The sequence below is a fragment of the Electrophorus electricus genome, chromosome 10 (genome assembly GCF_041902795.1).
Source record: "Electrophorus electricus isolate QZ-2024a chromosome 10, ASM4190279v1, whole genome shotgun sequence".
NCBI classification, from domain to species: Eukaryota; Metazoa; Chordata; class Actinopteri; order Gymnotiformes; family Gymnotidae; genus Electrophorus; species Electrophorus electricus.
In genome coordinates this window covers 3,370,001-3,383,265 of record NC_137506.1, presented here as the reverse complement: position 1 = coordinate 3,383,265, position 13,265 = coordinate 3,370,001, and the positions used below count along the sequence as shown (strand labels likewise).

The 13,265-nt window shown below is 47.2% G+C and overlaps 1 protein-coding gene across 6 annotated transcripts in view; it reads left to right on the top strand.

Moving 5' to 3' along the window:
* ehbp1 (EH domain binding protein 1) overlaps nucleotides 1–13,265 on the top strand; it is a 118,822-nt gene that overhangs the window by 67,540 nt on the left and 38,017 nt on the right. For all 6 annotated transcript variants that reach the window (XM_081722280.1, XM_027017819.3, XM_027017818.3 and 3 more), the window contains 3 exons: nucleotides 1,047–1,088; nucleotides 1,307–1,453; nucleotides 10,600–10,753. In XM_081722280.1, coding sequence (XP_081578406.1) covers nucleotides 1,047–1,088; nucleotides 1,307–1,453; nucleotides 10,600–10,753 — 343 coding nt within the window. The remainder of the gene's footprint in view (nucleotides 1–1,046; nucleotides 1,089–1,306; nucleotides 1,454–10,599; nucleotides 10,754–13,265) is intronic.

Sequence of the window (13,265 nt, the reverse complement as noted above, 5' to 3'; positions counted from 1 at the left end):
ACGGGTAGACGCATTCCCATCATAGACACAAGCATCAGATACATGTCGATAAAACACGTATGCAAGAAATCTGCACACAGACAGAAATCCACACACGCCAGTATATGCGCACACACACGCATACTCAGGTAAACGCACACACCGAACCTACCTTAAAACTTTTTTTTAAACACTCCAAACCTCTATTACAAGACGAAACCCTAACACGCTGCTCCTATCACCAGCCTGCCCCTCTTCCTGTCATTTCCGCCTAATATTTAGTGTTATTGGGTTTTTTTTTTTTTTTGCTGGCCGTTGTGCAGAGAGGAGCGCAGCATTCGTCAGTCAGGCTGACGTGTCATTATGCAGCGTGGGCCGTGTGCCGATGCAATATTCCACCTGCCTCTGGCTCGACACGCTCGAGCGCCCGCCCTCATCTCTACAGCTCTCTGCCTCTCACTGCCCTTATTTATCTCTGTCCTGCACACGCACGCACACACACATACACACACACTTTTCTCACGCGCGCACACACACACACACACACATACACACACACTTCAGCCAAACACTGCCACGCTCACGTGTTTCCCTTCTGTCCTGTCAGTCACGCTGTGTAAATGTCTCCTGTTTAGATGTGTTATAATTTTTGTTTTAAATTCTGTGACGTGGCATCCTTGCCTTCTGTTTGATGGATGGAGATAGATGTTGCCGTAGCAACACTTTGACTGCACTTTTTTGTCTTGTGTCACTCTTTGTGTGTAAGTGTGCGCGTGTGTGTTTGCTTTGCCCTGTGCAAGATTACCTGTGTTATTCTTGCTGATGGTGTGTCAGTCATGTGCGAGAGGTGCTTTATCTCCATGGGGTTGACAGAATTCGCTGCCTCGCCACAAATCACAGCAAACTGCTGAAAACTACCGAAAACCTCAGCCAAACCAGCTGCTCTCACAGTGCAGTAACAACATGTCAAAACTTTGAAGAGATAAACGATCCTGAATGGATTCTAAAATCTTTTTTTTTTAAACCTGTTGCTTGTTTGTTTGCTTCTTTGGTTTTTGTTTTTTTAGACTGTTTCACCTGTCCTGTCGTCCAGCACCAATGAGGAGAAGGTGAGCCATGCCTCACAGGTGACACCTCATATGAATAAATAAGTAAATAAGTAAGTAACACTATTGGTCCATCAGATTTTGACCTGGTAGTGTGTTCAGAATCTGTTCTGTATCTGGCTCCACTCTGTTCATGTATCAGTAGTTCGTTATCCTGATGGCCAATCACAGGCTGGTCTGGTTCTTGATTGACTGGCTCTCCTCTCTCCTTTCTCCTTCAGAAGGTGCAGTCGCGGCAGGAGGAGCTGAAGGAGAGAGCTCGTCTGCTATTGGAGCAGGCCCGCAGAGACGCTGCTCTGAAGGCCAGGAACAGAGCTCCCCCCAACACCAGCTCACCCACACATGCCCGCCCTCTGCACCTCACCCATGTGAGTCACCAGCTATTGGTACTGTAGTGAGCGTGCGTGCACGGGTGAATAAGCGAGTGTGACATAGCTGAACAGTAATGCCATCAGCACTAAACTCTGAGTTTAGCGTTTCCGTCAGTAGTTTCATTGTGTAGTGTTTCCCCTCTGAACACAGCTCAAAGGATGAGTGCTAGGAAAGGTTTTGTGCTCCAATATGAGTTCTGGGCGCCATTCTGGTTTCCAGTGGTCGTTTTCTGGGTTTGGGGTTTGACCCCAAGTTCTGTTATTCATATTTGCAATCAGCCATCTTTATATATGACCCCTTTATATATTAACTGACCTCCATCGCTTAACTACACACCGCACTGGAGTTTGGGGCTCCAGTTTGCTAAGTCTGTGCTCCTTGATGGCCTCCCAATTTTAGTGAACTTACACATACGCACAAGTTATTGGCCCCAGTGCTCCCAGCTAGATGGATAGATAGTTAGCTGGCAGACCTAGTACTTGAGTCCTAGGCTGGCCAGATAACATTATATCGGTGTTAGGTGGCTAGGGGCTCCTTGGCTGGCCAACGCTGAGCAAAGTGGCTCACATTTACACCGACGAGCTTCTCCCACTGCGGCGCTCACCTGTGTTTCACGACGGTTTCCCGTCTTCTTCTGGGCTGGAAAGGGAGCAGCAGCGACCAGGGGAATGTCACTGAGAAGCGTCCCTCCAGCTAAAGAACCTCATCACTACACTAATCATTTCTTAACTAACCTTCCCAGCTAATCTCCTCGTGATGTCATCTTTGTGCGAACCCGTCACATCAGCGAGCAGCAGTCAATAACCTCACTGCTCTCACCAACAATGTATTAACTGACACTTGTTGTAATTGAGTATTATGGACAGTCTAGATTCTGTCTGGATGTGTGATTCACACACACACTGATGTCGGATGTTTCAGTTGGCAGTCTCAATGGAACGGCATCTGAGTGGTGCTCTCCTAAAAAAGCTCCACATTCAGCTGAACAGTTTGCGTGGCAAGAATAGAGGCACGCAGACGCACTTTCCAGTTCCTGCCAGAGCTTCAGCACACCTACCCCACTGTCACCATATCAAGGCTGGGCAAAAAAATGGATAGATAGATAGTTGGTTCTTTAATGATCCTGAGAAAATGTCCAACAATACAAAAGAAAAGTTGTGGACAGGAGGGCCTGACCGTAACCCAATTAAAACAAGTTTTACACTATCTGAAGTTCTGTCAGGAAAAAAAGTATCTTAAGCAGGCGAGCGTGATCATTGTAGTCGATTTAGCAACCGGTAGTCAATCCAGTGATACTGGAATAGTGAAATAACCATGCTATTCTCAGATATAAATAAGTAAAGCTTATTTATATTTCCATTTTCACAGATGTTTACACTTTCAAATAACCACCATATGTTAAAATTACAGATAATGTACAGTAAATACTATATATTCTAAAAATATAAAAAGACAGTATTCCTGTCCGAACAATTGTGTCTAGCTGCCAATTTCACAGAATCAGCCGTCTTTAATGCGGGCATATTGTTCCAGAGTTTGGGAACCTCACGTGCTCGGTCACTACAGGTTCTTAACCGGGCATGTGGGACAGCTAGTCGATTAAGCTAGTTTGACCTAAGACGGCGAGGCAGATCAGTCACACGTGCAGGAGTGCCCTATAAACATGCAGTGCCCTGTAAGAGTAAGAGCCTTTAACTGGATTCTGTACTCTGTGGGAAGCCAGTGAAGAGATGCGAGTATATGGGTAATCTGAGACCATCTGTATGACTCGGTAAGTAGCCTGGCAGTATTCTGAATTGCCTGAAGTAAGGCCCGTCTTACTTAGTAATGAAAAACGTGCATTGCGGTAGTCCATGCGAGATTAAATAAAAGCGTGCATCATCATCTCAGGTTCTGCACTTGAAACGGCCGCACTCAATTTCCCAATATTCTTTAAGTGGAAAAAGTTGATCTGATCAGCTGTTTGATGTGGGTATCAAATAGCAGGGACTGATCAAAATTACCCCTAAATTTCATTAAAAAATGGGAAGAGGCTGAGGAAATGCTAGGGAATTTTAAACCTCACGAGGTTTAAATGAAAAAGGTGAATATCGTATGCAAATAGATTATAATCATATTAAAACACTTTATAATCTGGCCCAAAGACAGTAAATATAAAGAAAATATATAACAGCACAGCTAGGCTGATTTTCAACCAGTCAGAGTGTATGACTATTCAGATTTTCCAGTACACAAAAACATAGACAGCCATCTAGAGCGTGTAGTAAAAGCTCAGTCATTCAGATGACTAAAGGTCACACGTCAGATAACAGACGCGAGCGCTGACCTTGCTTATCCCTCCCTGTCTGCCTGGAAAATGAACTCGGGGTGTTACTTGCAAAGATGTTGCAGGGATCCCCCTCTCTTTTTTCTACTCTTTCCTTTTCTCCTCCCTCTCTTTATTTACCCAGCGTCCCCTACGAGTTGGCCGGGGGCGAATGTGTCTGCCGTCCCTTAGATTAGCGGTAAAGGAAGACCGGGCGCTCTGGAGAGGTGGTGTTCCGCTGTGCGTCCCTCACCCAAGGACAGTGCCACTAATGAGCCTCAGTTGCATTAGTGTGGTGGGATATTGAATGGTTTCACTTTTTTAATAGAAAACATTGATCAGGGGAAGAACAACAGTTTGGCACGCTGATAACTGGGAGCGATTTAGATTAGATTACGCGATGCCTTGTTTTGATTAGAGGAGCTGTGGGAGGCGTTATCGCGCCTCACGGGAGGCCCTTCCAGACACACCCGTGCGGAAAGCAGAGGAACGCGCGCATGCACGTGATGTTAAGTGAAGTATGAGGCGGAGCGTCGTATAGGAGCGGGCGGAGGAGAAGGTCGGGGACAAATGCAGCGTGTGGGTTGCTAGGTGTGGGTGTGGCATTACAGTAACGATGGATTTGTTCTGGTCCTGGTGGCAGCGGGTAAGACTGATGGACACCATACACACACACACACAGAGTAAGTAGTAATGATCAAGTCGAGTGCCTTAATGTGGGTGGGTGGGTGGGTGGGCGGATGAATGGATGGACGGACGGATGGATGGATGGATGGATGGGTTTTTCTGTATATACTGCGCTAAATGGTGGGGCAGGTAGTGATTGGTCCTGGGTTTTAGAACCTGCAGCTGATCAGAGGGGTAATTTCACACCACTCTGGCCAGGGTAATGAGACAGAAAGGGAGAGAAGTGGAAAAGATTCCAGGTGATGGTCTTTGTGCTCAGTGCTCGTTATGATTAGTTTAATTGGACTGTGTTTGACTCATCTTAACGAGTCGTTCCCCCCCCCCCCCATCACTTTCTCTCTCTGGTGAGGTGACTTTTTGGAGATGGCTATGACCCTTGCTGTCAGAACAAACCTTTGAACTCACTGGCCTCCCCGTGTGCGTGCGTGCGTGTGTGTGTGTGTGTGTGTGTGTGTGTGTGTGTGTGTGTGTGTGTGTGTGTGTGTGTGTGTATATGTGTGAGAGAGTGAGACATGCATTCCCCTAAAGGTTTTAAACCTTGCTTTTGTTCCTGACGACATCTTTTTCAGAACTACATATCAATCCACTGTATTGATTATAACAAATGTAGAATGGGTTTGATTACACTGTAAACGAGTGTGGATCTGCATGTGCATGTGGATCTGCCCTATTTGGAGACTCACATCAAGTTCAAGTTTGGTTTATTTGTCATATACATAGTCATACACAGTATAACTCGCAGTGAAATGGTCATCAGAAATCATCAGAGCTCATTGCTGCTTTGGTTCAGGTCTGTGCCTAAATGACCTAGTTAGGCCACCGTACAGGATCAGACACCCATGGACGGATACTCGCTCACTTCAAAGAGACTCCGCCTCTCCTGTGTCTCCCCCCCTTGGAGCGGGGCAGCAGTGAGCCTTAGCACTAACCCCCCCCCCACCCCCCCCCCACCCCGTAATTGTGTTTGTGTGGCCTGTCTTAATTTTTTCTCTCTCTGTCACTTTTCTTTTTCCCCCTCTTTGCTTGACTTGAAATCTTTTCCTGAGGGAGTCTTTGCCTAATGAAACAGAGTTGGTTATCCACTCAGCTGGACTTGATGGGGTGTGGGGGTGTGTAGGAGAAAGAGAAAGTGGGTAGGGGGTGTGCAGAGATCAAAGGAGTTAGGCCAAGTTGTGTGTGTCCGCGCGAGAAAGAGACAGATGGAGACTCTCTCCAATCAAGCCACATTCTCTGATCAAGTCATCACACCTCTTTCAGCATCTCCCTGTTTTTTATCTTTGATGTAATTCTGCCAATCTGTCATTTCTTCCTTTCTTTCTCTCTCTGTCTGTCCGTCTCTCTCTCTCTCTCTCTCTCTCTCTCTCTCTCTCTCTCTCTCTCAGTTCAGTTGAGTTTAGCAGGGCCTTATTGGCATGATTGGCTGCAAATTACATTTTTGCCAAACCAAGTAACACTAGTAAGTGAAAGAACAAGGTTGTTAAGAAAGCTATTAAACATAAACAAAGGGTGACGGAAGAGGAGAGGAAAACAAAGAGTAATTATTTGCAGATGTTTGAAGCGTCGCCTCCCTGGTTCCCTTGGGCTGTGTCATACCGCAGCTCTGCCCGCTGGTAGAATGATTTCACCCCGATGCGTGGCCTGTTCCTACTGCCAGTGTTACAACTGTCTGGCTCTCGCTCCTTCTCGGTCTGTCTCACCCTTTCTTGCGCGTATGTACATACAAACACACACTTGTAACTTAGAGTGCTATCTTATGAATAAAATATGAAGGATGAAAGTTTTAAGAACACTAGAGTGAATGTTCATTTTAATGTGAAATTACAGTGGTTTAATCCCTCAGATTCAGTAATGCTGCATTGTCTTTAGAGAGAGAGAGAGAGTGATGCTACATTACAGACAGTGCAGTTTAATGGTAGAAGATGGACTGTACATATTAACTGTAGGTTATTAACACATTAAGTGGGTTTGTGTGCAGGGTTCATTCTGGTATAATCATAGATAAGACAGAACGTTTCTTCAGACTAAAAACTTTTGCCGTCTTATATTCCAGACTGGTTATTCAGTCTAGGACGCTGAACTGCACTGAAATTGATATCAAAGGTGTATAGTTACAAGAGGAAGGATGGTCTGGATTCTCGAGTAGGTCCTGGGACTGGAATGAAGATTTTCCCTCTGTGGCTGCACGTGCGCACATGCACTTGTGTGGGTTTGTGTGAATTTTAAGAAGTTGAAAGCTGAGTTATATGTTTTTACAGTAACGCTGTGTGTGTGTAAACTCTTACATGGGCAGTTCAATTATCTCATCTTGTAGTTGTTGGATCTGTAGTTTTCTTGTTAAACCTGTGGGTGTGTGTGAGTGTGTGTGTGTGTGTGAGAGAGAATAAGAACACACTGCCAGTATAGAGACAGACCTCAGAGTGTGTGCTCTGTAGAGCACTGGCCTCTGGCTTTAAGGAAATGGAGATCTTAATAAGCTTGTTTCATGTACAGTACTTTTTTGTGCTTTTGCTTACACACATTCACTCCCTCACTAACTCTGTACCGCTGAAGATGACTCATAGCCTATGCTAACCAAACACTTCCTCTGTTCGTTAGTTTGCGTGCGTGTGTATGTGTATCATGTTAACATGGCACATGTTAAATCTCATGACCACCCGTGCACTCACTCCCAACTCTTGCCATAATCGCTGCCCCCCCTCTTCATGTTTTTAATAATTCCAGCTCGTGGAACCCCCCCCCCCCCCCCCCCCCCCGCCCGAGCAGGGCGTGGTGTGGGATGGGTGTTTGGGCGGGGCTGTGTGTGCCCGTGAGCCTTCTCTCCCCTTATCTCCCCCATTAATCACTCTACTTCAGCACAGCCCCATATCAACCCCACGCACATGCACAATCATAATTAGGCCGTGTACAACTTCTTTGATAACATGTACAGTTTTCTTCTTAATTCTTTATCAAATGTATTGATCCAGAACCACCATCTGTAGCCCCCTGATAAGACTTAGTGTCATCCCCCCTCTCTCTCTCTCTCTCTCTCTCTCTCTCTCTCTCTCTCTCTCCCCCCCCCTCTCAGGCTGGTGAGCAGAGGCACACTGTTAGTCAATACTTACCTGCTTAGTTGCATTTTAAGTTGCCACCTCAACATCACATTACACACTGAAACACACCTGAATATCTTGTCTCCCTCTCTCTCTCTCTCTCACTCTTCTTCCTCTTTCCCTCTCTCTCTATCTCCCTATCTCTGTCTCTCCATCACCGCGTCACCCCTCTCCCTCCTTTCTCGCTCTCTCCATCTCTACCTCTGTCCACTCGCTCCTGCCCCTGCACTACAGTATATAATTGGATTTGTAAGGCAGAGCAGTAGAAAAGCTCGAGGCCAGGAGGTGAGGTTTCTCATTACAGCCGGGCAGAGCGGCCAGGAGACAGACCGTCTCTGATTGTCCTTTCCCTTCTCATGAAGCGAGAGACTGGCGGGCAGGAAGGCAAATGAACAAGGGATGAGGAAGAAGGACAAGGACAGACAAAGAGTGGGAGATGGAGCGATCAGAAGAGAGAAAAGTGTTTTTAATGTTCCTGCTTGAGGACATAAATTGGCATTGTTGCTTAGATACAAACGTGCATTCCAAACCAGACCTCTGAGTGCTTGTGTACACGTTTATGAATGAGCCTGATTCCTTGGGTGTGGGTGCGTGTCTACACTGTTCTGTCATGATAGAGATCTTCAAAACTCACACTGTGTGTGTGCGCGTATGCGTATGCGTGTATGAGAAAGTGTACACACACCCACACTCCCTGTTCCCTCCTCCCAATACACTCACTGTGTCATGACAAATGTATCTCATCTCGGTTCGCTGGTTGGCACCGCGGCTGGCTGCCTGGCACCGCTACGGCCCCGTCAGGGCCCCGTGCCTGTCTGTGTGCCCAGCCGAGCGCCTCCTCCCCTGGCTCGCCCAGCCTTGTCCGCTCCCTCCCTCCCGCCGGCCTCCAGGCCTCTTCCAAAAGAACAGCGAGCCAGATGGGGGCAGTCGTCACGACCCCCTGCCCCGGCTCCTGGACCCCTGCTCGGGCCACGGGACGCGGCTGGCCCCCCGGCCCCGGCGCCCGCCTCCCAGCCAGCTGCGGCACCGTGTCACGTCTCTGCTTGCCATCTTTGAGTTTTCCTCTCAGTGAGGCCAAGATGCAGTGCTTACTTGCCTTTTCCCATCTTCCTCTTTCTGTCGTTCTCCGTCGCTCTCTCCCTCCCTGACCCCTCTTTCTCTGTCCCTTTCTATCTGTCTTTTCTCCCCATCTCCCATGCGCTCCCTCCCCTTTTCTTTCTTTCTTTGCCCCAGACTCGGTCTCTGTTCCTCTGTTCTTTGCCCAGTTGGAGGGTACAGACCGGAAACGTCAAGCTCCAGTTTAGCTAAAGAAGAGCCACTTGAAGAAAGGGGAGGGAGAGAGGAAGAGTTTGAGGGAGAGTGAAAGTTGGAGGAGGAGAGAGAAAGGCAAAGTTGGAAGAGAGAGCATTAGACCGGGAGAGGCAGAGAGTTGGAGGGAGAATTAGAGGGAGAGGGAAGTTTGACGGGAGGCTGCTGCAGGCAAACATCGCAGTCTGTGGACAGTAGTGAGAATGTCCAGGTCTCCCATTTAATGAGAAAATGGTCCAATTAAAAGCTCCCATCAGGCCCTGCTGAATCAGCACCGCAGCCACCAATAAGCCTCCACCTCCTGTTGGCCTGCGTGCGCTACCGGAGGCCTGTACAGATTCACAGCGCGTCTGTGTGTTTAGCACAAGCTGCCAGCTTTCTCCAGGTGTAGTGATGTCATACTGTGTCATTTGTCTTATTTGAACTCTCGCACAGCCGTATAGAATAAACAGATAAATGAAGGGCTTCATGTGCTTTTTACCCTCCTCCCCCAAGACACACACAAACACACGTATATGAACCTTTAATTGATTACCAAGTTTGTCTCATAAACAAGTTACATAGCACAAGAACATTAGTACACCAGTCCATTGTCCTCCACAGCCGAGGCTCCAACCAGCCCGTTGGGATGGAAATGGGTGAACGGCAGCTAATTAGAGCAGCGCTGCCTGTGTTGGGAAGGGTCAGCACTGCCCGACTGCTGGCATGTTCTGCTCTACTGGAAAACTGTTAGTGGAGACATAGACAGAGATTAAGGAAAGACAGGGTCAGCAAAAAAGAAATAGCATTACAGCGAAATGGTCAGAGGACTGGGTGGGAGGGGTGTGTGTGTGTGTGTGTGTCTGAACGTGTGTTTACTTGTTTGTGTGGTTGCGAGCGGGAGAGCGAAGCAGAGGCATACGTTAGATCTATTGGTTCCTCAAAGTTTTTGTGTTACTTTTCTAATGCCACTTTTACTGTTAAAATGCCTTCTGTATTATGTAATCGTTAATCTAATACCATTGCACCCCTGTCCTAATGAACAAAGTGGACAGTGTTGTGCGCACACTACACAAAGCACGTTGTTCAAGCCATGGTGGGTGCGTGCATGCACGTATGCATGTGCATGTGTCTGGAGCAGCTGAACATACGATAACATGCCGGTTGTGCTAACCTGCCTTTTTTTTCTTTCTTTAATTAGTGTGCAGTGATGTGATGCATGAAATGAGGGAGTTTAGCTTTAATTGTGATGAGGTATTTTTACATGCGTGTACTATGCATGCACTATGCATGTACTATGAGTGTAGTGTGTTACACACACCCCCTTTTTTTCTTCAAGAGGAAATCAAGTCAACATAACTCGCATAATGTTTGATAATGTGTAATATAATAAGATTTCGCACTTTGAGTGGTTTCCTTCTCTCTCTCTCTCTCTCTCTCTCTCTCTCTCCCTCCTCCCTCCCTCCCCCTCTCCTGCCCTGTCTCGTGTGTGAGCAGGACTCAGCAGGACTCCATGCTTGCTGGTAAACGGGTTTCTGTCGCTGTGATCTGATGAGAGAGAGCAGCGAAAATGGCATTTCTGTCAATTACTCAAGATGGCACCTGTTCAATAACCTACCCTGTCTCTCTCCTTTTCTGTGTGCGCGCGTTTGCTTGTGTGTGTGGGTCCCGTGCGTGTGTGCGTGCGCGCGTCCGTGCGTGTGTGCCTGCGTGCGTGTGCGTGTGTGTGTGCCTCCGTGCGTGTGTGTGCGCGTGCGCGCACGCACTGCAGGAGCAGGATGAGGAGAGGCGCCGGCAGCTGAGAGAGAGAGCTCGGCAGCTGATAGCGGAGGCTCGATCAGGAGTAAAGATGGCCGAGTTCCCCCTCCACGCACACCCCCCCACTACTGCGGCACACTTCAAAGGAAGGTCACAGGCTGCTGGAGGTGGGTGCACCGGGCTTTTATAGCATGTGTATACACACACACACACACACACACACACACACATACTCATTTACACACACTCATTTACACACACACACACTCTTGTTTTACTATCGTTGTAGGGATCTTTCACTGACACAGTGATTACTGTAGCTAGTTAATTTTCCGCCTAACCCTAACCTGAAACTCAGTTACCAGAAGGAAATTATTTGGCTTTTTTAGGTTTTAAAATGAAAGTACCAATTTTTGTACCCGTGGGGACCACAAGATGTTCTTGTTCTTGTGGGGATATTTGATTCCTATCGAGATATTCATGCATACATTCTCACACACACATACACACTTGTGCTCTCTCACAGGTACACTTGCACCTACGTACTTGCACACTCGCATGTTCCTGCACTTAGACAAACATGCACACACATTTATGTGCGTTTGCACATATGAGGGCGCACTCACGTGCACATTCACTCATGTACATGCGTGCTCAACCACATACACTCATACACACACTCTGGTATACTCACCAACGCAAACACACTCAGGCGCACACACGCACATTCTCACATTCTTCATGCAAACACCCGCATGCATGCACAGACACACACAGGCATACTCACTCAAACACTCATGCACATATACCTCATACAGACCCTCAGGCACACATGCATACACAGATACTCATATAGGCTCATACAGTCAGGTGGACTCATGCTCATGTAAGCACACACACACACACAAACACACTCATGCAAACATCCTCATACACTCATACATGCGCGCACACTCATACATGTGTACACATTCGTGCACACACTTGCACTCATATATATATACTCATGCAGGCACATTCATTCACACTCACACATTTACATTAAAAAAAAACCTTTAAAGCGCGCACACTCGTCCATGCTAACATATGCAGCACATCACATCTATGTGTATACACATTCATAGATTGACCACACAAACGCGTTAGCCACACACAATTCCACACTAACGGGGATCCTCCAAACCCCTTTAGGACATGTGTATGTGCACATACACACGTCTGTATACACTCAGCGTGATGCATGCACACACTCCCTCAACTGTATATTATTCTGAATAACTGTATCCCTTTTTCAAACAGACAGTGCTAGATTTCTGCTCTAACATAAAAATGCTAAAAATCTTTTCTTGTACACTTAGTAATACCAATATTTCCCTGGTTTATGTGTGAACAAACTTTCAGCTTTCTCTCTTTTTGTGTTACGGGAACTTTTTTTGTCTTCGTTCAGGTGTGCATGCGCGCGTGCGTGAGAGATGCTGAATGGGGAAAAAAAGGAAACCTCATCTTCCCTCCCCACCGTTGTTATACCGCTGGCCCGAAAGTGCATTAAGCAGCCTACATGCGCGCACACACACTCTCAGAGTGAGTGTGTGAAGTCTAATTTGAAAGCATTCACAGAGGGCTACACATCCATTTGTTCAGGCAGAAGGTTTCCAGTTAATCCTCCAGAAATACGTCAGGAAAACTAAGAGCATCTGACGACAGTCATACACACGCGCGCGCGCGCACACACACATACAAACACACAGCAACTGTAGTGGCTGGAGCTGTTTGGTCAAAAGGTGGTCTACATTTTCCTCATTTATTTCACATTAGGCAGTTGTAAAGGGTCTTCAGCAGTAACGTAGTTAATGTAAATATGTCATTCTTGCAGCTATGTGTAATTTTATTGTGTGTAACGTAATCTGAGGGGTGTTAGATGTGCAATTACTGTTATGCCTGATTTACTGCGTAGAAAGAACGATGAGTTGGCCAACGGCTAACCACTATTTCTGATTTAATGTGTCAAATTGGTGGGGCGTTAGCGTGGTGGCTGACCGCTGTGTGCGATTCTCCACTAGCAGTCGTCCGTGTGTGTAGCATTTCACAGCTCAGGGGGCGAAGCAATATTCCTCTGCTTTAATCTCTGTCATCTCTCTCTCTCTTTCTCTCTCCCTCCCTCCCGCTCTCCCTCACTCCCCTTCTCTTTCTCTCTCTAACATGCCCCATTTTTCCCCCTTCATCTTGCCTGTGTGTGGGTAATGGAGGCCCCTCCTACACCGCTCACCCTCCATTCTGCTCGTTTACTCAGGCCTGAAACACCACTGTGGCCTTCACTCCATCTTCTGAGCGTTGGATGCACAGAGTCGGCTCCGACACAGGATAAGGGGGTGATGGGGGGGTGATGGGGTGGGGGGGGGGTGTGGGAGGGGGCATGGGGGGAACATTTCTGGGTTTATTTGGTGTTTCTGGTTGTTGAATTCTGCTAATTGTAGAACTCATTAAAAATCGGGTTGCAGGGAAATGCTATAGGCTTGATGCACAAGGCCTGCAGTGCAGAACGCATAATCCCACGAACACACACACACACACACATACACACACACACAGCTGTAATTCTGAGGGTACTGAAGCTGCATAGAGCGAAATGCTTGCCCGCAAAACTTTTCCAACTCCAGCACCGTGCAGCTTTTTAATTAG